Source organism: Pseudorasbora parva, chromosome 13, assembly GCF_024679245.1.
Source record: "Pseudorasbora parva isolate DD20220531a chromosome 13, ASM2467924v1, whole genome shotgun sequence".
Taxonomy (NCBI): Eukaryota; Metazoa; Chordata; class Actinopteri; order Cypriniformes; family Gobionidae; genus Pseudorasbora; species Pseudorasbora parva.
Window position 1 is genome coordinate 46,058,538 of NC_090184.1, and position 27,437 is coordinate 46,085,974.

General features: G+C 38.0%; 1 protein-coding gene across 1 annotated transcript; it reads left to right on the forward strand.

The window, feature by feature from the left end:
* The first annotated feature begins 423 nt into the window (after positions 1–423).
* LOC137039254 (polyunsaturated fatty acid 5-lipoxygenase-like) lies at positions 424–26,415 on the forward strand. Its single transcript, XM_067414588.1, has 14 exons — positions 424–689; positions 4,115–4,313; positions 7,378–7,459; positions 7,664–7,786; positions 8,580–8,686; positions 8,873–9,045; positions 11,705–11,851; positions 12,577–12,786; positions 16,594–16,680; positions 19,140–19,309; positions 19,879–19,991; positions 22,456–22,556; positions 23,779–23,949; positions 26,086–26,415. The coding sequence occupies exons 1-14, from the start codon at positions 540–542 to the stop codon at positions 26,263–26,265; spliced, it is 2,013 nt and encodes a 670-aa protein (XP_067270689.1). The 5' UTR covers positions 424–539; the 3' UTR covers positions 26,266–26,415.
* The last annotated feature ends 1,022 nt before the right edge of the window (positions 26,416–27,437 follow it).

Here is a 27,437-nt window from a genome sequence, read left to right on the forward strand (position 1 = left end):
TTTTTAAGCTGCGGTTGCTTTGTCGCGCGAAAGTTGGCAAACAATTGTCAATGAACGCATGACTGCATATATATATGCAATGAAAAATGTGGGGTCGTCTTTGCGATATCTTATATTTCCATATCTAATAATTTCCAAAAAATAAGTCTGGAAAATGGTCGTCTTATATTCGGATATATATATATATATATATATATATATATATATATATATATATATATATATATATATATATATATATATCCGACCGCAAAGACGACCCCACATTTTTCAGCCTATTTTTTAGGTCACAATTCTCGTTTTATATTCGGGTAAATACGGTAATCTTATTGATTAGCTGAGTGCTCTCCACCTGTGTCAATTATCTGAATAGGCACCTCCAGAACCCTACTAATTAAAGACTTAAACAACTTACTTGTGTAGCCTATGATAGACTACCAGTGACGAATACAAAGGCAGGAAATTAATTTCATTTCACTTTAAAAAGCCACAGTTGAGACCCTGGAGTCAGTATAACTTGTCCTCCCATTTAAGCACCAATGTTGATGTACGCAGTGTCCGTCACCACTGGCAAACAGGAGTTTGCTGGCACAAATGATTGCGTTTATTTGACGCTTATGGGCACTGAGAGATGCAGTGACCGAACCCTGCTGCACAAATCCTGCTTTACTCGTTCTGCAAGAGGAAAGGTACGAATGTTTTAATAATGCGTTTTTTATTTAATGGTGCATTTCATAGAACCCAAGGTCACCTATACAAGCGTTCAAAACAGTAGAGTACAACAGGGCTAAAGGCAAACCTTACAGGGTTAGTTCACCCAATAATCTAAATTGTCAATAATTCCTCATGTCGTTCAGACCTCCGCTCATCTTCACACACAGATGAAGATATTAGTGTTGAAATCCGATGGCTCAGAAAGGCCTTCATTGACACCAATGTCATTTCCTCTCTCAAGACCCATAAAGGCACTAAAGACGTCGTTACAAAGCCCATCTCACTACAGCGGCTCTACAATCATTGATGAAGAGGCCAGAATAGAGTTAGTGCGGGAAAAACACTAAATAACGACTTATATAGTGATGGCCGATTTCAGAACAAATGCCATGCGCAATACTTGTTACTCAATTCAATAAATGTGATATTGATATAAGTGTGTAAAATCTTTTAAAATTATATTTTAAGTTGTTGAAAAACTGAATGATACCATCTGTTTTTCACTTTTTTTCCTGGGAAAAAAGCTTCTGAAAGTGGCCAGCAGTGTTTAAGCAAAAAATGTATGTCGCAAATCTGATAATATAACTTTAACATCAATGTAAACAAAAAAACAACAAATGTAATGCCAATGTTTAAATACCAAAAACTATCTGCTTGACTTGTTAATGTATAGTTATATCAGCCTAAAACTGAACATCCAGATGAACAATTGACGCTTATGTTTATTAAAAATAAGAACTCAAAACAGTTCTATATGTGACTTAAAAGCACACTGATACATAATAAAGCTACAATGGTTATTTACAGTGATGCCAGTAACGCGTTACTCTAATCTGACGACTTTTCTCCAGTAGTGAGTAATCTAACGCGTTACTCTAATCTGACGACTTTTCTCCAGTAGTGAGTAATCTAACGCGTTACTCTAATCTGATGACTTTTCTCCAGTAGTGAGTAATCTAACGCGTTACTCTAATCTGATGACTTTTCTCCAGTAGCGAGTAATCTAACGCGTTACTCTAATCTGACGACTTTTCTCCAGTAGCGAGTAATCTAACGCGTTACTCTAATCTGACGACTTTTCTCCAGTAGCGAGTAATCTAACGCGTTACTCTAATCTGACGACTTTTCTCCAGTAGCGAGTAATCTAACGCGTTACTCTAATCTGATGACTTTTCTCCAGTAGCGAGTAATCTAACGCGTTACTCTAATCTGACGACTTTTCTCCAGTAGCGAGTAATCTAACGCGTTACTCTAATCTGATGACTTTTCTCCAGTAGTGAGTAATCTAACGCGTTACTCTAATCTGATGACTTTTCTCCAGTAGCGAGTAATCTAACGCGTTACTCTAATCTGATGACTTTTCTCCAGTAGTGAGTAATCTAACGCGTTACTCTAATCTGATGACTTTTCTCCAGTAGCGAGTAATCTAACGCGTTACTCTAATCTGACGACTTTTCTCCAGTAGCGAGTAATCTAACGCGTTACTCTAATCTGACGACTTTTCTCCAGTAGCGAGTAATCTAACGCGTTACTCTAATCTGATGACTTTTCTCCAGTAGCGAGTAATCTAACGCGTTACTCTAATCTGACGACTTTTCTCCAGTAGCGAGTAATCTAATGCGTTACTCTAATCTGATGACTTTTCTCCAGTAGTGAGTAATCTAACGCGTTACTCTAATCTGATGACTTTTCTCCAGTAGCGAGTAATCTAACGCGTTACTCTAATCTGACGACTTTTCTCCAGTAGTGAGTAATCTAACGCGTTACTCTAATCTGACCACTTTTCTCCAGTAGCGAGTAATCTAACGCGTTACTCTAATCTGACGACTTTTCTCCAGTAGTGAGTAATCTAACGCGTTACTCTAATCTGATGACTTTTCTCCAGTAGTGAGTAATCTAACGCGTTACTCTAATCTGACGACTTTTCTCCAGTAGCGAGTAATCTAACGCGTTACTCTAATCTGACGACTTTTCTCCAGTAGCGAGTAATCTAACGCGTTACTCTAATCTGACGACTTTTCTCCAGTAGCGAGTAATCTAACGCGTTACTCTAATCTGACGACTTTTCTCCAGTAGCGAGTAATCTAACGCGTTACTCTAATCTGACGACTTTTCTCCAGTAGCCAGTAATCTAACGCGTTACTCTAATCTGATGACTTTTCTCCAGTAGCCAGTAATCTAACGCGTTACTCTAATCTGACGACTTTTCTCCAGTAGCCAGTAATCTAACGCGTTACTCTAATCTGACGACTTTTCTCCAGTAGCCAGTAATCTAACGCGTTACTCTAATCTGACGACTTTTCTCCAGTAGCGAGTAATCTAACGCGTTACTCTAATCTGACGACTTTTCTCCAGTAGCGAGTAATCTAACGCGTTACTCTAATCTGACGACTTTCCTCCAGTAGCGAGTAATCTAACGCGTTACTCTAATCTGACGACTTTTCTCCAGTAGCGAGTAATCTAACGCGTTACTCTAATCTGACGACTTTTCTCCAGTAGCGAGTAATCTAACGCGTTACTCTAATCTGACGACTTTTCTCCAGTAGCGAGTAATCTAACGAGTTACTCTAATCTGACGACTTTTCTCCAGTAGTGAGTAATCTAACGCGTTACTCTAATCTGACGACTTTTCTCTAGTAGCGAGTGATCTAACGCGTTACAACCAGTAATCAGATTAAAGTAATTTATCCAAGTCACTGTGAGTTACTCTTTTAGTAATTTTCCTTAGTAAAAGATTTTAAAATATATTTTTTGCTTTCTTCTTGAGGTTTTTTTTTTTCTTTTTTTTTTCAGGAAATATTTTTTTAAATACCAATTTAAAGTGTCAGGAGATGCGTTGTTGACATTACTGTTAAAAATGCACTTTCAATAAAGTGACTGAAAAACCTCGTGTCTTTTCTGTGTTGAGGCAGCAGGGGTGCTGTCGGAAACTGATGAATGTAACTTGTAATCTTAGTTACTTTTAAAATCAATTAATCTGTAAAGTTACGAAGTTACTTTTTAAAGGCGTAATCAGATTACGTTTTTCAAAGTAACTGGCAACACTGGTTATTCTGCCAAGAGCACAATAATTAACTCATTTTCTTTTGTCCGTCTGTGTGTATTTGATAGTTTGAATGTGTAACAAGACACAAAACAGAACAGAAGAGATCACACGCTTCTAGGTGACTTGTAGTCACGCTGTCTGACACACAGAAATTGCCCAAGTTGTTTGCCTTTATAACTCTTAACATCTAGCAAGTCACTTCAGTAACCGTAGTTATATCCCCAGTCTATTCTCTGCTATATGCCGACCTAAAACATACACTTTTCACAATGTTGAAGTAGCCTATTAAAATCATTCAGCTGTTGCGATATGCATATTTCGCAGCTGTATGTCTAACAAAAGCTGTTTTTAAAGGAGACGCTCATTGACGTCCATGTGAAGGAGACTCTTGGAGACATTGTGCTGGTGAAACTTGAGAAGGAGAAAGTGTTGTTCAACGATCAGTGGTTCTGTAGATGCATCAGTGTGAAGACACACTCTGGAGAACGCTTCGACTTCCCATGTTATCGCTGGATCGCCAATGAGAAGGAAATGGTTCTTCGAGAGGGCAAGGGTGAGTCCTATCCCTCTGCTCAACAACCAGACCTGAATTAAGCATTTTATTTATTTCTTTTTAGCTTGGCTTTTAATAATGTTAGGACTGATATTTTATTAGATCGATTAGTAACACTTAATACCAACAGACAACCTGTGTTATGGATCAAGGAATTTAACTGATCGTCCTCAGTTTCTGTATGGTACACTCTTAAAAATAAAGGTTCTTAGCCATTAAAAGACTTAGACCCTCATGCCCAAAAGTGTCCACGAAGACCGTGATCCCAAAATGTTTTTTTTATAAATGTTATATCAATGTTCAATAATATAAAAACTATCAATTTATGCGTTGTTGTTGTGTATTTTAATTTATTTACCACTAAAAGTACCATAGTAATGTTATATGTATATGTTTTATATATATGTATATATATATATGTATATGTATACAGTATTGTTCAAAATAATAGCAGTACAATGTGACTAACCAGAATAATCAAGGTTTTTAGTATATTTTTTATTGCTACGTGGCAAACAAGTTACCAGTAGGTTCAGTAGATTGTCAGAAAACAAATGAGACCCAGCATTCATGATATGCACGCTCTTAAGGCTGTGCAATTGGGCAATTAGTTGAAAGGGGTGTGTTCAAAAAAATAGCAGTGTCTACCTTTGACTGTACAAACTCAAAACTATTTTGTACAAACATTTTTTTTTTCTTTTTTCTGGGATTTAGCAATCCTGTGAATCACTAAACTAATATTTAGTTGTATGACCACAGTTTTTTAAAACTGCTTGACATCTGTGTGGCATGGAGTCAACCAACTTGTGGCACCTCTCAGCTGTTATTCCACTCCATGATTCTTTAACAACATTCCACAATTCATTCACATTTCTTGGTTTTGCTTCAGAAACAGCATTTTTGATATCACCCCACAAGTTCTCAATTGGATTAAGGTCTGGAGATTGGGCTGGCCACTCCATAACATTAATTTAGTTGGTTTGGAACCAAGACTTTGCCCGTTTACTAGTGTGTTTTGGGTCATTGTCTTGTTGAAACAACCGTTTCAAGGGCATGTCCTCTTCAGCATAGGGCAACATGACCTCTTCAAGTATTTTAACATATGCAAACTGATCCATGATCCCTGGTATGCGATAAATAGGCCCAACACCATAGTAGGAGAAACATGCCCATATCATGATGCTTGCACCTCCATGCTTCACTGTCTTCACTGTGTACTGTGGCTTGAATTCAGAGTTTGGGGGTCGTCTCACAAACTGGCCCTTGGACCCAAAAAGAACAATTTTACTCTCATCAGTCCACAAAATGTTCCTCCATTTCTCTTTAGGCCAGTTGATGTGTTCTTTGGCAAATTGTAACCTCTTCTGCACATGCCTTTTTTTTAACAGAGGGACTTTGCGGGGGATTCTTGAAAATAGATTAGCTTCACACAGACGTCTTCTAACTGTCACAGTACTTACAGGTAACTCCAGACTGTCTTTGATCATCCTGGAGGCGATCATTGGCTGAGCCTTTGCCATTCTGGTTATTCTTCTATCCATTTTGATGGTTGTCTTCCGTTTTCTTCCACATCTCTCTCTGGTTTTGCTCTCCATTTTAAGGCATTGGAGATCATTTTAGCTGAGCAGCCTATCATTTTTTGCACCTCTTTATAGGTTTTCCCCTCTCTAATCAACGTTTTAATCAAAGTACGCTGTTCTTCTGAACAATGTCTTGAACGACCCATTTTCCTCAGCTTTCAAATGCATGTTCAACAAGTGTTGGCTTCATCCTTAAATAGGGGCCACCTGATTCACACCTGTTTCTTCACAAAATTGATGACCTCAGTGATTGAATGCCACACTGCTATTTTTTTGAACACACCCCTTTCAACTAATTGCCCAATTGCACAGCCTTAAGAGCGTGAATGCTGGGTCTCATTTGTTTTCTGACAATCTACTGAACCTACTGGTAACTTGTTTGCCACGTAGCAATAAAAAAATATACGAAAAACCTTGATTATTCTGGTTAGTCACATTGTACTGCTATTATTTTGAACAAGACTGTATATATATATAATTTTTTTTTATTTATTTTTTTTATTATTAATTTAACTTTAGTAAAAAACTATTCCAGTATGTTCAGACAGCCAAAACGTGACTACTTTGACATCTGGTGACCGATTTTGTTGTAAATTTAAACCCTTTCAGTAGCCACTATATGGCAATAATGGTACCTAATTGCTGAACTTTATAAACCATTGTATTAATGAATTTAACCTCTTAAGTTTTATCACAAGTTAAAATTGTAAATTGGAAAACTAAAACATCTTTGTTTTACAATATACAAATATGCCAAAATGTGCTTAAATGGTTCTTTGGCAGGGTGTCTGGTTCCATGAAGAACCTTTAATATCCAGAGAACCTTTCCATTGCACAAAAGATTCTTTGTAGGGCAAAAAGGTTCTTTAGACTATAAAACTGTTCTTTGGGGAACCAAAAATGGTTCTTCTATGGCATCACTGAAAAGTGAAAACCCATTTTTGGTTCTTCCTGGCGTCTTTATTTTTTTAGAGTGTTATTTTGGTGTGAGGAGAGCCTTGGGGATGGTTTATACCAGTTTGCTGGAAAGCTTTATTTTATGTAAAATTACTTCCTGGAGTGGAAATTTAAGGGCTAGAAGCAAAATCAAGCGGACAAAGATTAATGTAGCCAATAAGACTATCTTGCACTAATAACTAACACTAACTTCGTTTGAAATGTGACACTCTGTAGGGTACCCATAGCAAAAATATCTTTACGAAATCCTTCATACCACCTGCCATTAGTTTATTAAATAATTGACTTGTATTATGAAACTAAGGGTGCTTATTTTAGTAATATTCCTAGTTATCCTATTCATGGTCTTGGTGTAATAAGTGTATATATTTTATGTTTGTACTGGAGCATGTAACTTTTGCATTTTAGGTATGTTTGTTTGCTCGTTATTGTGGTCAATTGTATATGTTCTTGTGAGACTAAATATGAATTTCCATATGTGGCTGATAAGAATAGAAATTGTCACTGTTATTTGTGTGTTGCTTTAGCTCGATTGCCCCAGGATGATAAAACCAGTTTGCTAAAAGAGCACAGGCACTTGGAACTGGAATCCAGACAAAAACTCTTCAGGTTTGATGCCAGAATTACAATCCTGGACACTTAAATCATTTGGTGGTGTAAATGTTGTCTTTAGTTTATTCCAGATGATTGAGTTGGGAGGTTTTGTGCTTTCATTTATAGTTTAAATGCTTACCACACTTATACTGTCTTATACTAAAACTTTGTGCATCACCAAATGTGTACCTAAAAGATTGACTTTGCCTTTTCTTGAAGGTGGAAGGAGTGGCACACTGGTTTCCCCATGAGTATAGATGCCAACTCCGGCACGGACCTTCCTTTGGACGTTCAGTTTGAAACTGCTAAAGCTGTGGACTTCTCTTTGAATTACATTAAAGCGTAGGTTACACAGTTTGACTGCTCGGGAAAATCCCAAATTAAATGGAGAAACAAGTGTATCTTAAAGGGATAGTTCATCCCTAAATGAGCCTGTGATGTTCATCTGCAGGGCGTCTGAGATGTGGGTGTGTGTGTTTCTTCAGGAGAACACAGATGAAGATTTTTAACTCAGCCGTTGCTCGTATAATGCGTGTCAATGGGGTGTATTTCTATGAGAGTAAAAAACACACAGACATACGAATCCATATTAAACCATGAGGCTCGCGGAGACACACTGATGTCTGAAGACACGAAACGATCGCTTTCTGCCAGAAACACAACAGTATCTGTGTTATTTTACCTCATATCAGACGAATCTCATCTAGTGTTCCCAACGCCATTACTTCTGCCGAAGAAGGTCAAAATACCGGCGCAATCATATTTACACAGATTCTTCATTCGACCGATCCGTGTAGGCACTAATGAGGCATCTGTGTAAATATATCCATGGTTGCACCGGTATTTTGACCTCACTCAGCGGAAGTAATGGCGTTGGGAACACTAGAAGATGAGATGGATGGATGGATTCGTATGTCTGTGTGTTTTTTACTCTCATAGAAATACACCCCATTGACACGCATTATACGAGCAACGGCTGAGTTAAACATCTTCATCTGTGTTCTCCTGAAGAAACACACACACCGACATCTCAGACGCCCTGCAGATGAACATCACAGGCTCATTTAGGGCTGAACTATCCCTTTAAACCGAACCAGACATTAAATAATCTGAGCATTCATCTGATCTCTTTCAGGATTGAGAATCTTGGTCTTAACAAACTTAAGAGCTTGTTCCAGGAGTCTTGGAGAGATATCGAAGACTTTCAAGAAGTGTTTATTATAAACAAGAACCCGATGTCAGGTTTGCATTTTCTTCCTTAGTTAAAATGTTTTTCTCTCTAATACTAAAGCCACAATTCTCAATATAACATTGAACCATTCAGTACGGCATTCACGGTTCAAGACGCGCTCGTCTTAATTTATCATTTCTATTTAATGCATATCCCTAAACTCACTGCCAGCGGACTATATTATTTCCCTTTGACAGAATATGTGATGCAGAACTGGGAATCGGACTTCATGTTTGGATATCAGTTCTTAAACGGCTGCAATCCTGTGATGATCAGGAAGTGCATGAATATCCCAGACCAGTTCGCCGTTACGCAGGAGATGGTGAAAGGCTCCCTGGACAGAGGGCTCACACTACGGGAGGAACTACAGGTCAGAAAATACTGACACCACACTAATAAAAACTAGATTAACAGGTTTGTCAAGACAGCTAGACCAGAACATTTTCTAAAAAGTAGTTTAAAAATTACAGTTTTAAAGACAATATGGTTCTATCGGATAACTGACAGTATGGTTCTAGTATGATTTACCATAGTTTACCATGATTCAAACATGATTTACATAGATGGATTAGAAATATAGGATTGGAAGGTGAGTAAGTATCAGTGGATTAGAAATGGTGCATATAATGCTGTCTAAAGAGCCTCTCCCAGTTGGAATTTGACCAGTCTTGGCTCATCTGAACATTCCAGTCAATGGGATTTTTGATCATCATTTTTGGGAAACCCATAAACTGGATTGGTAAGAAAAGATCTAGCTACTCAGGTCATAACGGTGCTCCCAAGCCAACTAAATAATGCGTTATAATTATAGAGCAATCCTGAAAACATTATATTTGAGTAAAGTGTTAAACCCGGAGTAAGCAGTGCAAGTTTGGGAGGCGGATGCAATAGACTGGTTCAATGCTTGGGCATGTAGACAGGAAATTGGCTACAGAAGAGCACAATGTTAACAAACAAAATGTAATGCAAATATTTAAATACAAAACTCTTTGCTTGACTTGGTAATATATAGTTATATCAGCCTAAAACTGTACATCCAGGCAAGCAAATACACCAGAACTAGAGGTGGACGGTCTAAATACACTTTTCACAATGTTAAAGAAGCCTATTAAAATCATTCAGATATTGTGTGCCGTTGCGACATGCATATCACGATAAGTACATTTGTGATATTTTGATATTGTGCTGCCCTAATATAAATAAACTTGCCTTACAGGTTGTGTACAGGCAAATTTCAATCCAAGTTTTTAAATAAACATCCAAATAAAATGTATTACTAAATGAACTGTATCAACTATAATACTGATCTGCCAACATTGTCTCTCTCTGATAAATTAAAATAAGCTGATAACATCACTGTTTACTCCAGAACGACTGTACAGCCCAATCTAATTCTGCTGCAGTATTGTCCTGTTTAACACTGAAGCTGCTCTGACACAATCGGCGCTGGAGAAGAGCGATATACAGCGCCCTCCACAATTATTGGCACCCCTGTTTAAGATGTGGTCGTGGACTTCTAAAAATTCTCCCTTTTTTTTTAAAACAACATAAATGAAAAGTTGGATTTCTCTTTTTACGTTTGGGTTTTAAGTACATTACTTTTGTGATAAAAAAAAAATCACACATTTAGGAAAAAAAAACAACCCTGAAACAATTCCTCTGTAAAATGTAATTTATTTTTTTCTAAATATACTTTTCTGTAGTTGCTAAAGTTGGTTAGGGTATCTAGGAAAGTTTAATTAGTAATTGAGTTCCTGCTTCCCTGGGGTATAAATATGAGGTGACACTGAGGCCTAATTCTCTTACATCTGCCTTTGCCATGTTGACAAATGGGTGTGTCGACCTTCATAAGTCAGGCAATGGCTACAAGAAAATAGCCACTCGCCTTAACGTCCCCGTATCTCTAGTCAGAGGAATCATTATGAAGTTTAAAACAACTAAACAGTGACAAACGGCTGGAAGAGGTCCCAAGGTTATCTTGCCACAACACATAGTGAGGAAGATGGTAAGAGAAGTAAAGAAAAATGTCCTAAGCTCACTGTTACAGAATTGCATCAAAGAGTGGAATCATGGGTCACAAAGTCTCCAAAACAACCATCAGACGCTCTCTACATGCCAGCAAGCTGTTCGGGAGGCATGCAAGGAGAAAACCTTTTCTCATGAACACTCACAAGCGTAAACGTCTGGAGTTTGCTAAGCGGGACTGGGACTTCAACTGGGATCGTGTGCTTTGGTCAGATGAGACTAAGATTGAGCTTTTGGCAACAGACACTCAAAGTGTGTCTGACGTAAAACAAAAGATTAGTATGCCGAAAAGCACCTCATGCCCACCGTGAAGTATGGTGGAGGATCTGTGGCGCTGTGGGCCTGTTTCTCTTCCAAAGGCCCCGGGAACCGTTAGGTTGCATGGCATTATGAATGCTTTGAACTACCAGGACATTTTAAATAAAAACCTGATGGCCTCTGCCAGAAAGCTGAAGATGGGTCATCATCACCAGGATAATGATCCAAAACATGTGGCAAAATCTACACAAAAACGGTTCAGCAGTCACAAACTCAAGGCCCTCCCATGGTCATCTCGTCCCCAGACCTCAACCCAACCGAAAACCTGAGGGGCGAGCTAAAGAATGAGAGACCCAGGACACTATGATCTAGAAAGATTGTGCAAAGAAGAATAGTCAAAGATCCCTCTCTCTGTGTTCTCCAGTCTTGTGACATGTTATCGGAGAAGATTAAATGATCTCTTGTTGGCAAAAGGCGGTGGAACAAAGTATTAACATCAGGGGTGCCAATAATTGTGGGACGCATGACTTCAAGGTTTTTTTCCTTTCCAAATCATTTATTTATTTATTTTTTTACCACCAAAGTAATGTACTTAAATGAAAGGTAGGATTTTTCTCTTTTTTTGCATTTGGGTTCTATGTTGTTTTAAAAAAAAGGAGAATTTTTAGAAGTCCGTGACCACATCTTAAACAGGGGTGCCAATAATTGTGGAGGGCGCTTTAAATAAAGTTGTCTCTCTATTACAGGCAGGAAACGTCTACATCGCAGACTATGGGTTACTGGAGGGAGTGCAAGCCAATGCCACAGACCCGAATACCCCGCAGTATCTGTCGGATCCTTTCTGCCTGCTGTACAAGAACAGCCAGAATGAAATCGTGCCCATCGCCATTCAGGTGCCTGTAGAAATAATCCAGTAAAATATTACTTAAAGGTCCCACACTGCAAACAATGCTTTTCTTACTCAGTATTTTTGTCTTGTTTCTAGTCAAAATATCTAAAAATTCATACAACAAGAAGTATTTACTAGACAAGCAAAAGTAATTGTCTTGTTTTGGGGAAAAATAACTCACTTTTGGGAGAAATAATCTGCCAATGGGGGGAGAAATAATCTCAATTCAAACAGAAAACAAGATTATTTCTCACCCCATTGCAGATTAGTTTAAGCAAAAACTCTCTTCATTTTGAGTTATTTTTTCAAAACACTACGATAACTAACTTGTCTAGTAAATGTTTAGATGTAAAAGTATTTGTCTTGTTTCTAGTCAAAATATCTAAATTTTAGTAGAAAAAACAAAAATGCATTTTTTACAGTGCATGGCATAATTTTCATTTTGAGGTTTTTCAACATTAATATGAGTTCCCCTTAGCCTGAATATTGTCCCCAAGTGGCTTTAAATGTTGACCGGTATTAAAGGAGTTCTGGCTCTTTCTGCCATTGAGAAAATGAGCTCCGCTGAGCTGATCGTAAATGCACCTGTTATGACGTTATAACAGGAACGGCTTCCTCCCCTTCTAAAAAAAAATATCCATGACATTGGGACCTTTAAAAGTAAAAATGCTTGAACTACATGTTGGGTTTTTTCCAAATATTTTTTTTTTGCGTTGATCTCTGAAACAGCTCAGCCGTCAGACTCCTGCTGGTGAAGCGAACCCCGTCTTTCTCCCAAATGATAATCGGTACGACTGGATGCTAGCCAAGATGTGGGTGAAGTCCTCCGACTTCAATATACACCAGCTGGTCACACACCTGCTCAGGACACATCTGACCTCTGAGGTGTTCGCTATAGCCATGTACAGACAGCTGGCTGCCGTCCATCCTGTATACAAGGTAATCAATCAATCAATCAACTTTATTTATATAGCGCTTTTACAATCACGATTGTGTCAGAGCAGCTTCACAGTGTCAAACAGGATAATAATGCGACAAAATTAGATTTGGCTGTACAGTCGTACTGGAGTAAACAGTGATGTTATCAGCTTATTTTAATTTATCATATAGCGACAATGTTGGCAGATCAGTATTATAGTTTATAGAATTAAATAAGACCTAATTCATACATTTTATTTGTATAATAAGTCAAACTCCATCGGGGCATGATGGAGAAAAATAAACCTTGGGAGAAACCAGACTCAGTCGGGGTGCCAGTTCTCCTCTGGCCTATTAACACACCGTGTAAGATTATTATTCTGGCAACCTTACAGGTCGGAAATCATATTAGATCGGAATATTCAAAATTTCAGGGTATCACGGAAGAGACGGATTTATTTAGGATGGGGCGTCAATTACACAAGAGTATGAATACATGAAAGATCGGAATTATTGCGCCGAAGACGGTAAGCATCCTTTAATGTTTCACTGCGATGAGCTTTAATGTAGTTGTTCAGATTCAGGGATGCACCGACACGTATCGGCCGTCAATATTTGATCAGTTCACAACCATCGGCTATAGCATGAAGGCCGATATAACACTGATGTGCACTGCAAAAAATGCTCTTACTCAGATATTGAGACTAGAAACAAGACAAAATAACTAAATTCTTAGATCAAGATGCATTTACTAGATAAGAGATCTTTTCCTTGTTTTGTTGAAAATCAAATCTAAATGAAGTGAGTTTTTGCTTAAAACAGGCAAAATGATCTGCCAATGGGGTGAGAGAAATAATCTCATTTCTGATTGAATTCTTGTTTTCAAACAGAAATGATTATTTTTCTCACCCCATTGGCAGATCATTTTGCCTGTTTTAAGCAAAAACTCGCTTCATTTAATTTTTTCCCAGAAAAATATCTTATGCCATTACTTATCTAGTAAATCTTGATTTAAGAATATTTGGACTGGAAGAGCACTTCTGCAGTGTATTAATGAACTGAGTGAAGAGCAATGAGCTGTGCTGTATAATCCAAGATTATACTGTAATATTCCTGCTGCGTTTTAATGTTAATCAAACAACAAAAGACCAAAACAAAATTGACTAAATTAACTTTTTCTTTTCTTGACGCGGACACTGACGAAATCTAGTCATAAAAACGGGATTTACTGCATGGCATGCCACAGAATTTGTCAGATTTGATTAACAAATAAAATGTAAATCAGTACCTTTTAGTCAAATTGGTTTGTAAATACTAGTGTCTGTGAATATTAGGCTGCAAAAATCTAAAGTAATCGTGACCGGGTTATTTTTGTACAGAAGAGCTAGGTCTAAATGTAATATGCATTTAATGTATGCAGTGAAGAGTAGTGTTCTGCAACATTAAACCTACTTAAAAAGTGTTTTTTTTTTTACATGTATAACTTATGTTGGCCTGATATGATGAATGTTAAATGGATCCAGTCCATGTTTAAAGTTATTTGATAATGCAGCAACAAACTAGCTACAAGTAAGGTTGTTTTTTTTTTTTTTTTTTTTTTTTTTTTTTTTTTTACTTATTAAACTCATGATCCAAACACTTATTACAAAATTTCAAATAAGAGGACAAGTGACATCGGAATCGGCCAATAATTGTTTGTTAAAATCGGTTTTGGCCCCCAAAAAATCCTACTGGTTCATCCCTACTAAGACTGCCAAAGAAAAGTGTTTTGATGGATATTGAGTACCAATGAAGGGCTGCCGGCTCTGAGAAGAGGAACCAGATGTTGACCCAATGAGGTGTGACCGAGCCTGTATTACAGACGTCCTTTTATACTCGCAGACTGTCGAAGGCCAATGATATTGGTGTGTTGGTCACACGTGCTTCAGACACCGGTCACACTAGCATTAACACCATTAAGAATCAAATTCCCTTTTGAAACTAGATCTGAAAAGGCATTTCAAAGTTATTCCATAACTCATTTTCCTGTTTCTGGATGTCTAACTTCTAATTGGCTGAGTGTTTAAAGCAGTTGTAAAATGACTAACCGTACACACATGACTGCACGTTCTGTATCAATGCAGAAAACTGCTTGGCAACTAAGGGTGGAACTGTACCCGTTTTTTTTTATATAATATAGTCAATCTATAGGCATATGCAAATGCACATATATTCTACTTAACCTGTTAGTGATGTCATTTATGTAATGTAGCCTCAGCCTGTTTAAATAAATCTGTCATGATTTGACAGCCGTGTATATGATTTTCAACATAGTTGTGATCTGTTGGTAACCTTAATATGACAGTGTCGCCGAAGTCGACTCCATATATTTGCAGCACTAGGTAACTTTTCAACCTTCATAATATATTTTCAAGACTCTTGTGATGATACATCGACTTACAATAGGTTGAATGACACGTCTGCCGTAGCCTGATGGGGTCTGTATCGTTTTTAATCGTACTTTTAAACTTCGGGTTTCGGGTAGTAACCCGAGAACAAAAAGAACTACAAAATTCGACTGCTTTACGGCACATACGTCACTTCCACCAACACACACACTTCCTTACATTCAGACGTGCGAGCCCAACTTTGTTCGTCAGATAATAGTCATGTCCGAAGCAGCACAGACAAATAAGAGGGGTTAAATAAATAAATTGTAATAAATAAAAGGTTTTGTTGGAGGAAAGCAATAAGAGGAAAAGTGCTGTGATTAAAGGCCGGACGAGGATCATCATGTGACCAGCGTTTGCTCGTCGGCGTGAGCTGAAGGAGGCGTGCCCGACCGATGCTGTCCTGCTTGTTACGGTGATTACCGACCACTCAAACATTGAACTGAAGTATCATATAGATTCTGGAAAACGCTAACCAATAGACTACTATAATGACGCTGGCTTGTAGATGTGAGCATCGCGATTATTTGGTGTTTGAAAAAAATAAAACCCATGAAATAATATTCATATGACATGCTGAAGCATAAGCCACTGACTGTACCTTATGCTTCTATATGGTATTCTTTTTTTTCTCATGCATTTGTTACCACTTTTTAATTAATTTCTATGTAAAGCACTTTGAATTGCCATTGGGTATGAAATGTGCTATACAAATAAACTTGCCTTGCCTTGCCTACCTGTGATGAAGACATTTCACACGCGCCGCCAGAAGAACACCTGCATGTGAACTCCTCCTGCAGTGTTCAGGGGAACTGTTAGTGCTGCACCGACCCGCGGGACGCTTTTATGAAGTTATTTGGCCCGCACCGCACCACTGTATATATTTTTACAACCCGCCGCGCACCCGCGACCATTAAATAGACATACGGGGTCCGCGGGTTATGAGACAACCCGCGCATCACTAGTTCAGGGCTGTCATGTCAGCAAACGCACGCGCGATGGCGTCCCCTGATGTAGGATGAGAGCTTACGACAGTAGTGGAGGACATTATTTTTTCCAAACTGTAGGGGGACCCCGAGAGCAAAAGTAGCCAAGTGCTGCTTTAAGAAACTGGTTAACTGAAAATAAAAAAAATTAAATTATAACACTGTTAACCAATAAAAATAAAAAAAAGCCAATTTTGTAAAACTGCTGTACCAAACTGTGACTTAAACTAAGGTACGTACCACACGTTTGATTAATAAGTTCTTATTGAACACTGGTGTGCTGTGCCTTTTTGCTTTTATAGCAATAGCAATATGATTGTGTCCACATATGGCTGTCCACATAAAGGTGGATTTTATTCTAAAACAGTGTGTGGTCTAGAGTGGCTTATTGAATGCCTTTGTCTGTCTTACAGTTACTGATTCCTCATGTCCGCTTCACCATTGCCATCAACACTGCGGCTCGTGAAAAACTCATCTGTGAAAATGGGATCTTTGATAAGGTATCTGAACAAACTGGTCCCTTCAAGGGAACTGGGTTTCTTTTCATGTTTGTCCCTTGTTCATTCACAGGACTTCTGACCGAGGTCTGAGCCATACAGTCTTAACCCGTCTTTGTGACTTGACAGGGCTCGACATTAACTCTTGTCCGTGAGAATTTTAAAATGCCAATAACAAAAAATAACTAGCGAATCACCAAATGCAGAATCATTCTTGCACTTAATTTAGAGTAAGTGGCGATGGATAGTGGATAATAGTGTAATATATAATGAACTGAAGGTGGCGCTGTTGATGCTCTGCAGCCTCTTGGAGATCTCACAGCACATGAGAAACTGAGAAACTGAGCTAAACATTCAACATGTGACATTTTTTAGTTATAATATGATACAGTTAAACATCACACAACCAAGAGTGTTTTCCTGAAGACCATCACGACTGAATGACACTTTCATATGACAGCTCCATAAACAATTAAGTCACTTGCATTTAGATTTAATATTGACTGTTTGTTCTATTTCAGCAGCGAAAATGGATCACAGCAGAACAAGAATGCATCTGTTACTGAATGATTCAACTGTTTGAATGAATCGACCCAGTGGGTGCGTTTACATGCATGTGAAGCTGATTATGCCCAATAAGCCGACAATGGACATGGTCATGTAAATGCGGTAACCCGTTTTCTTTTATTGGAGTAATGTCATAAACGGCGTAAGCATAACCCGGTTGGAACAGGTAGTTTTTTTTTTCCTCTTACCTCGATTTCTCACTGCATGTAAACACATTAACCTGCTTATTGAAGTGCAAAACGCAAACTTAGAGCAGATTTAAACGCATCCAGACAGAGTGAGCTGGCGTTTTGCATTCAATAAGGACATAAATCACAAACGCAGACTCGTTTAAGACCCAGAAAATTGTAAAGAGGTGTTCTCTTTTCTCATGCAGCAGAAGCTAACAGGGAACGTTCTCAGAACATTGGCTAACGTTCTCTCAAATGTATCAAAAAACGTTCTTGCAGTAACGTTATTAGACCGTTGTGCCAACGTTATTTGCTATTGAATAACGTTTTATAAACGTTAGCTATAAAACGTTGTATTCTTACATTGTTAGTGGAACGTTTTAAAAACGCTACTACATTAAAAAAGTATTAGTCATTACAAATTAGTCATACAGCTTTTTTCTCAAACTTCAGATACATCATTTGTATATCCAGAGACGACTTAATGACACTTAAATGCTATTTTTGTGTATATTTATTTTTTTACAATCAGAAGAAAAATCTAATAAAATAATTATGTATTTAATATAAATAAGTCAATTATAAAAGTGGTTTTCTTTTTTTTAAGAAAGAATAAGATGTCAATAAACAAAAGCAAGTACTTTAAAGGAGAAAACAGGAGTGTTTTATTTGATCATACTCCACACCCTTATAAGAACGTTATTTAACATTCTTAGAACCTAATGAGAACGTTAATACAACGTTCCACTAACCGGACATTTTAACATTCCTAGAACATTAAAAAACGTTTTTGTAACTTAATGGGAACGTTAGGGAAACGTTCTTAGAACCTGAAACTGTTAGCTGGGGAAGAGGGTCAGTCAAAACGCTGCATAAGGGATAATATGAGCCGTAAATCTCCCGCTGACACGGTGCACGCTTTATTTAACATCACAACGGATGTAACATTGGAAAAACTCATCGTGAGAGATACGGACCCTATTATTTTTGACAGCACTACAAAGAAATAACCCGGTTTATAAATAGTCATGTAAACGCGGTTTACTTGCGTTGTCCGTTTACTGGTTTGCATGTAAACGGGGAAAACTGGTTATTTCAATAAGCTTATTTATTTTTTTGTGGAGTTATCAGCTACTGGTGTGCATGTAACCGCGCCCATTGACTCACTCGTTATGACTCACCTGCTGCCCCCTACTGGCGGTTTAGTTTCATGTTTAAACACTCTCACATTTCTTATTTGTCTATTCAAAAATACAAATCTCATAACATTATTTAATGCAGGTGTAATTTATTTATTTTTTATTGGTAACGGCCCTATAGTGTCTTATTTTAAATAAATATATAGATCAAGTTTAAGAATATAATATGAAACCTGAGGCATAGCCTATATTTAATAAAATTAGGGGGAAAATGCCCTTTACAAAGGTAAAACATAATCACAAATATGCAGATTTAAATATACCAAAGCTGACTGATCACTGGTGAGAATATTGCTTCAGAATAAACACAAAATAAATTTAAAAATAACTCCTTTTTTTTTTCCCGGACAAGTGAATGACCGATTTATTTGTCCAAGCACATGAACATGTTAAAGGTCGAGCCCTGATTAATATTGTCATCTAGCTGTAGGCTCTGGCTTCTGTTTTGGAGACTTCACTGCACTTCTTTAAAGAAGCGTCTACAAAATGTAGTCCGAGCCTCAGATTGTGTCCTTGTGTTTCAAAGGCGAATAGCACTGGTGGAACTGCAATTGTGGAAGTGATTCAAAAGGCCATGAAGACTTTAACCTATAAGTCCCTGTGCTTCCCTGAGGCCGTGAGAGCTCGAGGCGTGGAAGATCTGCCCAACTACTACTACAGAGACGATGGCATGATGGTCTGGGAGGCCGTGAAAAGGTACTTTATAAAAACATAAGTTACAGATGTTCAAATTACTCACTGTTTAATTTGTATCCTGGTTTTAGGGTCATGGTTTGTGCTTGTATACAAAAATTGTCATTATTACAGTACCAGTTGTGGTGCTCAGGGTGGGGCCGAGAGCAATGGGAACAGAACAAGTCTGAGAATAAAATGCTTTTCTATTAGTATTAGTTTTTTTATGTATAAATATACAAAAATGCTTAAATCAAGATGCATTTTCTATAGAAGAAAAGTGATAAGATATATTCTTGAACTAAATGAGAGAGAGATACCGATAGATTACTGCTTTCACCTCTATATACCTGTTGATTAAACTTGCATATTACGGACCAGGTGCTGTTGCCATGGGTCTTTTTTTTTCACTGATCTGTATTATAGATGCATCGTCAGATTTGAGATGAACTGTGGTGCAAATGTATATTTCTTTTTTAACACATCCCTAGATCTAATGCTAATGGTGAGAATGGAAAAACAAAAAACGAATTGATAAAGTATTTGACACCAAGATTTAAGCTGATTCCTCATTTAACTTGATCGTCCTCCAGTTTTGTTTCTGATGTGGTGAAGATCTGCTATGGCAGTGATGAGACCGTTCAGGAAGACGAGGAGATTCAAGCATTTGTTCAGGATGTTTGCTTCTCTGGTCTGAAGAATTGTGGTGAGTACATGTTCGTTTAACTAAAATCTAGATGTAAGTGTGAATGGGTTATCCCTCCCTGACCTTGAGGGAGGATCCCCTAATTCCAACAGTATTTTATTTCAACTAACTTTTCATCTTTAAATTACATAAAGTAAAATGTCTCAACGAAAAGGGGAAAGAATTGCGTTAGTCCTGTTTACAGCGAGATGACGTTTAGGTGATGGTTAAAGTACAGACTTGTTTATTATTGGCATTTTGTCTGTTCTTGTTTGAGTTTTGTATAGGAGGAACGTATTTTTTTTTATATTTAACCTTTATTTTACCAGGAAAGTCCCATTGAGTTACAATAACTCTTCTCCCAGGGAGTCCTGGCCAAGGCTAGCGGCCAAAAGTTTCCAGAAAAAAATAAAATAAACAAAAAAGACAAGACATAAATTACACAATACACAATACATAATGCACAATACATCACTGATCTCATGCACTACACAACAAGTCATTATACTTAACCTTTAAGAACCACACAAACATACAAGTGTTGTTAAGAGGCACCTAATTAAAACAAGTGCACTGTTCAGTCAGAGATGACTTTAAAAGATGTTTAAAAATATTTATAGATGGAAGTGATTCTAGATTTAAGGTGTTTTGAAGTTCATTCCAGATATATGGGGCATATGATGAGTGCTTTTTTACCAAGGTCTGTTCTTGTTGATGGAATAGTTAATAATATTTTCTTTGACGACCTTGTCCTGTAAACACTATTTTGGTAAATCAGCAAATTAGAAATATAGGTGGGTAATTTACCCATTAATGCTTTAGCAATAAAAAACAATAAATGGAATTTCCTTCTAAGGGAGAGGGAGGACCACTGTACAGTTTCATACAGAATGCAGTGGTGAGTCCTAGCTGCAGCACCTGTAATGAAACATAAGGCTGAGTGGTATAAAACATCTAGTTTTTTTTAATAAAAATGAGGTAGAGTGCATATAAATTAGGTCACCATAATCTAAAACTGATAGAAATGTGCTCTGCACCAACCTTTTCCTTGCGGAGTAAGGAAAGCACTTCTTTAATCTAAAATAAAAACCTAATTTTGGTCTGAGTTTTGTTAAAAGGCTCTCAATATGGACCGCAAAAGATAATTTATCATCCAACCAAATACCTAGGTATTTGTAGGAAGTTACTCTCTCTATTGGAGTACCACTTTGTGTTAAGATAGTGAAATCGATAATAGAATGTGAACGTGAAAACACCATTAATTTTTTTTTTTTTGCATTTAATACCAACTTTAATCCTACCAACACTTTTTGTACCTCACTAAAAGCAGACTGTAAATTATAAATTGCTTCCTTCAATGACAAAGCAGTGGTATACAAAATAGTATCATCTGCATACAAATGAGCCTTTGCTTGATTTAGATTCACACCTAAATTATTTATATAAATAGAAAATAAAATAGGACCCAAAACTGATCCTTGGGGTACACCCATTTTTACTTCTAGCAATGATGAGGTAGAGTTATCTAATGCCACACACTGAGTTCGACCACTCAGGTAATTTAAAAACCAATTTAGCACAATGTTACTAAAACCTATATTATGCAATCTTTGCAGCAGAATATGATGGTCAACAGTGTCAAATGCTTTAGATAAGTCAATAAATAAAGCAGCACAAGACTTTTTATCATCCAAAGCATTAACAATATCATTTGTGACATAGGAATGTTTGTATATGTTTTGGGAGGAATGTAAATGAAACAGCATAATATTGCATCTTATTGTTTTAAATAGCACTTAATAACAGGATGCACTGTTTTGAAAAAAAAGAGGGGTCTGAGAATGCTGCTGGTTAAAATGGCGTCTTAAAGATGCTCAATAAGGTGCAAACAGAATAGTGACACCAAAATGAGTTAAACAGTAAGTCTGGCATCACACCGAACGCTATTACTATAGCGAACGTCACATTAAACCATTTAACATTAGTTAAATTAATAACTTGATGCACACAGCAGTACACAAATTATAGCGACCACGAAAGGTCTTCAACGTGTTCAATCTGGACCATTATAACCGTAAAGGTGGATCCGCTATAAGGCACACCATCAGTTAGTTGCTCCTATACTGCCACCTGTTGGCGCAGTTGTGTAGCGTATGTCATGATTACGAGTTAATATTTAATAGATAAGACAGAAAATGTATTGTCCATGGCCGTTCAAGGCTTCCGTATGGGTTTTGTTGTGGAGGCACACCGGCAGACAGAGGCGAGGCACAAATAAAAGTACATGCGCATACATATACATACGTATACGTGCACACACTTATACATATGTATGAGTGTCTGTTTGTGAGTATATATATGGGTGTGTGTGCATATGCGCACAATCAGCCCATACATGCGACTCTCTCTCAATAGAAGGTTTAAATGTAAGTTGCTTCTAAAAATGAGTGCGTACGTGAGGTAAACACGTAGCCAATGTTCACAGAGTTCCCGGATTCCCTGAAAACTCAGGAGCAGTTGGTCGAGTTCCTGACTGTTGTGATTTTCACGGCTTCAGCTCAACACGCTGCAGTCAACTTTGGACAGGTGAGATCACACACTTTTCAGGATGAGTTAAACCATAGACTGTAAAAAAATAATATATGGACGTAGTGTCCCTGATGTCACCCATGGGATTCTGATGAGCCGTTCTGAACATAGACTGTAAAAAAAGAGGAAACGGTGACTCTATAGACTTCAATGGCAAAAAGTGAAGTTCATTAGCGTTTACTTCCTGATGACTGAGCTTGTCGTAGATGTGACGTGACCAACCTGTCTGGCAGCTGGAAGTCTTCTAGTAGTTGTGGAAAGTGCAATCTGAATCATGTTGGTGAAATATTTTGTCCCTTTGCTTTTGGCTCATTATGGGCTTCTCTCCATTCTTCTCCCTTGACTTTATTGGACTTGTCTCCTCGACTGCCTCATACTGTAGATTGCCTGCCAGCGTCTCCTCAGGTCTATACGGTAACTTCTCTACTGATGCGACAGTCGCGTTGTTTATGAAGCAATCGTTAGCCTATTTACAAAAAACGTCTTCTACGGGGCGATAGTGTAAGATGCAAGGTAATGGAGCCTTTTGTATATTGTTGTTTCTTTAGGAAGATGGCAAATGGAGTCTTTAAACGCCTCGGATGTAAAGTGATTCGATATCAAAGTGATGCAAAAATGAATGGGAGTCAATGGGATGCTAACAGCAGGTGATGGCTTGGTTGGCAATGGCCGCCCCTATGGGTGGTGCTTTCCTTTGCATTCTGGGGGCTGGATTACCCCTTTGGTTCTGAAGTGTAAATTAGAGATGAGCCGTCGCCATCTTGGCAACGCATCATCGCGAGTCACTCCGGGATAACAGGAAATGGGCAAAGAGGTGGGACGTGGGCGGAGCTTGGGTAACGCAATGACTATCAGACAGCAGAGAAACGGCTATCCACCTGTCACTCAGTGGCCACGCCCTTAATTATGCAGAACTTTAAGGCTTTATATAACGTAAACGAATGAGTTATATAAACATTCACCTCCTCACAGTCGTCATGAAGGGCAATATTAGCCGTATAGACCAAAACCACAATTTGTCCCAGACTGTAAACATGTTTTATTCTGCTTTAAAGTTGGCCATTTTAACATGAGCTCAATGAGATTCTGCTCCTTCTGGAGCCGCTCTAGTGGCCAGTGGAGGAATTGCAGTTTACATTACTTCAGTATCGGCTTCAAGAGACCGCAGGAGGAGCCGCTGGTTATAAACATGGGCTGATATCTGTCTGTCCTGTTTCAGTACGACTGGTTCGCCTGGATCCCAAACAGCCCTTCCACCATGAGGAAGCCTCCTCCAGCACAGAAGGGCCAGGTGGACGTGAAGCTCATCATGGAGAGTCTGCCGGACCGCGGACGGTCATCTTGGCATCTCGGAGCCATCTGGGCCCTCAGTCAGTTCCAGGACAAAGAGGTTTGATGACTAAACGCTCTTTCATACTAGATGTGTTTGTTTGTTTGTTTTTTGATCACGTGTGTAATGGCTGCTTCCACACAGGGCCGTACCCAGGATTTTCTAAATACCGAGGTCCAAATATGAATTTGAGGGTTTGAAAAAAAAAAAAAAAATTCCCTCCTTTACATCTGCATTTTAAGACATAAGAAAATCAAAGAATCAGCTAACTGTAGCTTTTAAACCATGTCAGTGTGGAGTATAAATTATTTTAAGAAGACAACAGATTTTTATAAATGAGAATCTGGTTAAATGTTGCAAAAAAATGACTCCAAATTAGAAACTCAGAAAATCAGTTTTGTTGTTCAATTGAGCCAAAGACGACAGATGTGTCACTCCGTATTTGAAAACCTAGCTAAAGTTATTTTTTGTGATTTACATTATGTAAAGAACATTATTTGAACATATAACCTTGATATATTTAATGTTGAATGAGTAAGATCATGTCAAAGATAGAAATCAATGTGAAAATATAACCAATGAGTGAAATCAAAATTTGATGCTCCTAATCTCAATATTAGATGATGAGACTTTAACATTGTGTAGCAGTTAGGAATATATTGTCGGCTAATGCTTTCTCTATTCTGAGCACAGTGGGCTACCTGCTCTTTCTGTCTCATCGCCATCTTCTCTTTCTTTTTCCCCAGTCTCCTTCTCTTGCCCTGTATCTTTTCTCTTTTCAAAGCTGAGCTTTGTTTTTACCGATTCAGATGAAAATGAAAAGACTGCTTCAAACAAAGTTGTAAATGTAAATTTACTGAAGGCTTCCAAGAAAACCAGGTCAAGAAAACGTTATTAGTTTTCATCCCTGATTATTAAGCGCTCTAGCGGTGTTGTGATGTCAAACATAAGTCGTTGTTCGACGCGCCGGTTGGTGGTTGTGGCATTTGTCCCGCCTCTCCTCCACTGTGATTGGACATTGATGTTCAGCCAAAGTTGAACTGTGGATGCTCAACGCGTAAAAATGGACAAGCTGCCAGCTGTGGGCGCTATTGAAAAGTGCGGCGCATCCATTGGAAACGATTGAAAACATACGCCGGACGAGGCGAGAACCTGTTTGTACACGCCGCCTTAATAGGCTTTTATTTTGCAACTTCTATTATGTACACCTCGGAGAATTACCAAGGTCTGGACCTCTGGGACCTCAATGGTGGGTACGGCCCTGCTTCCACACCAAACGCGACTCTGCTAGAATTAAAACAAACCTTTACTGCAGTTTTTTTTTGCTGCAGCAGTGACAGAAACGTAGCCTAGAAATCTAGACGCCCCCTAGCGGCAGCAAATCGAATCTGCTGTGAGTGTCGTCTAGCAACTCTCAATACACTTCTGAGCTGTAATCGCCAAACTCTGGTTTGGCCAATCACATCGTGTATAGTCGGTGGGCGGGGCTTAACATAATGTAGCCTGAGTTGTGCTTCTAGTAAACACAGAAGCTGGCATTGACAGAAATGAGAGCGTTAGGGGGAGATGTGCGGGAGGATTTTTCCACCGTGACTTTTTACTGCGCCGAGTCGAAGTACTCTCAGAAGTGCTATTCCGCCATACATTATAGTTCTTTTTAATCCACTTAGAAAAGCGACATGTTTTATTTTATGTCCCCTTACTTGATCGTTCAGCTGTTGGTGTAACTGTATTTAAATAGGGAACACGTGGAGGTGTTTGGTGGCTTCTAACTTGATCTCTGTTTGGTACCATAGTGAATGAACTGGGCTTAGGGAGCTAAGCTAAATGCTATCAGATCGTCACCGCACGTCAGATTAAGAGAGCACACTGAGACGAGAGAGGTGTGTGTCAACTCGTTTTAGTTAGGGGAATAACAGTTTAATATAAAGCGGTGAAGTATCCCTTTAAGACTGGGTGCACCCTAAACCAGTGACTCTCGTCTTCACTGAATGAAGTGTTCATGTTTTCTCAGTTCTCAAATGTTGTGTAATGTTGGCGCTCTGTCGCAAATTCATATCACAGCTGATGTGAAAATATTTGCTTCACTCTTTCTTTACGTGTCCGGTGTGAAAGGGCCTTAATTCTTCCAAACTAGTTTGCATAAACTTGCTTCCTACAAATGAGTTTTGAATGACTTGTGCCAATCTTCTCCAGCTGTTTTTAGGCCAGTATCCAGATGTGTACTTCACCGAACAACCGGTCGTGGAAGCGGCTGAGGCTTTCCACCAGAGATTAGCTGAAGTGACCAACATCATCAAGAGCCGAAATGAAAATCTGAACGTGCCGTATTGGTATCTGTCTCCAGAGCGAATCCCCAACAGTGTGGCCATCTGAGAGAACATCAGTGGACCTTTACAAACCCTGTGGGAAGAGGCAGAGAAACTCAACGGGGCTATTTCACAACATCAGACAATCAAAGGAATTTCTACAGTAACTCTAATGATTTATCTGCTGGCATAAATAAATAAACGTGCAGTAAAAATGTACGTGTCTTTTTATGTCTCAAAAGCTCAAAGGAAAGTTGATTCCTCAATTCATCACCCCTTTAAATACTTAAAAATACTAAGTAAGAAAAGCATTTTTTGCAGTCTACAAAATTAATTTTGTCTTTTGGGAAAGTGTAACTCAAAATGAAGAGAGTTTTTGCTTAAAATAAGATAAATAATCTGCCAATGGGGTGAGAAAAATAATCTTAATTCAAACAGAAAACAAGATTATTTTTCTCACCCCATTGGCAGATTATTTATCTTATTTTAAGCAAAAACTCTCTTCATTTTGAGTTATTTTTCCCCAAAACAAGACAATTACTTTTGCTTGTCTAGTAAATACTTCTTGTTTTAAGAAATTTTAGATGTTTGCAAAAAAAGAAATAAACAGCTTTTCTTATTTAGTGTTTTTGTCTTGTTCCTACTCCAGTGCGAACACAAATTATACCAGTATACAACCCTTTTTTACAACACAATGTCAGTTTTTAATGTAAAAGTTGAATATTGAGGAAAAGCAGCACATGTCACTTTACTATTAGCTATTCTAACATTTGCAAAATATAATGCAAAGTGATGATAAATTTCTAATCTTTTGGCATATGCATCTAGATATGTGACTATAGCGTTTTACACTGCAAAAAAATGCTCCTCTTACTCAGTATTTTTGTCTTGTTTCTAGTCTAAATATACAAAAATTATTACATTAAGAAACATTTACTAGACAAGCAAAAGTAATTGTCTTGTTTTGGGAAAAAATAACTTTTCTCACCCCATTGGCAGATTATTTATCTTATTTTAAGCAAAAACTCTCTTCATTTGGAGTTATTTTCCCCAAAACAAGACAATTATTTTTGCTTGTCTAGTAAATACTTCTTGTTTTAATAATTTTTAGATGTTTGGACTAGAAACAAGACAAAAATACTGAGTAAGAAAAGCATTTTTTGCAGTGCATCTTTAGTCCCCCAAATGTAGGCTAGGGTGTTATGTCGTCATCTTTTGCCCTCTGTGAGTTTTGGTTCA

Coding starts and splice junctions, on each gene's coding strand:
- LOC137039254 (XM_067414588.1), top strand. CDS start 540: ATGTTGATGTACGCAGTGTCCGTCACCACTGGCAAACAGGAGTTTGCT. Junction 7,460..7,663: donor TCCAGACAAAAACTCTTCAG/GTTTGATGCCAG, acceptor CTTTTCTTGAAG/GTGGAAGGAGTGGCACACTG. Junction 22,557..23,778: donor CTGCAGTCAACTTTGGACAG/GTGAGATCACAC, acceptor GTCCTGTTTCAG/TACGACTGGTTCGCCTGGAT.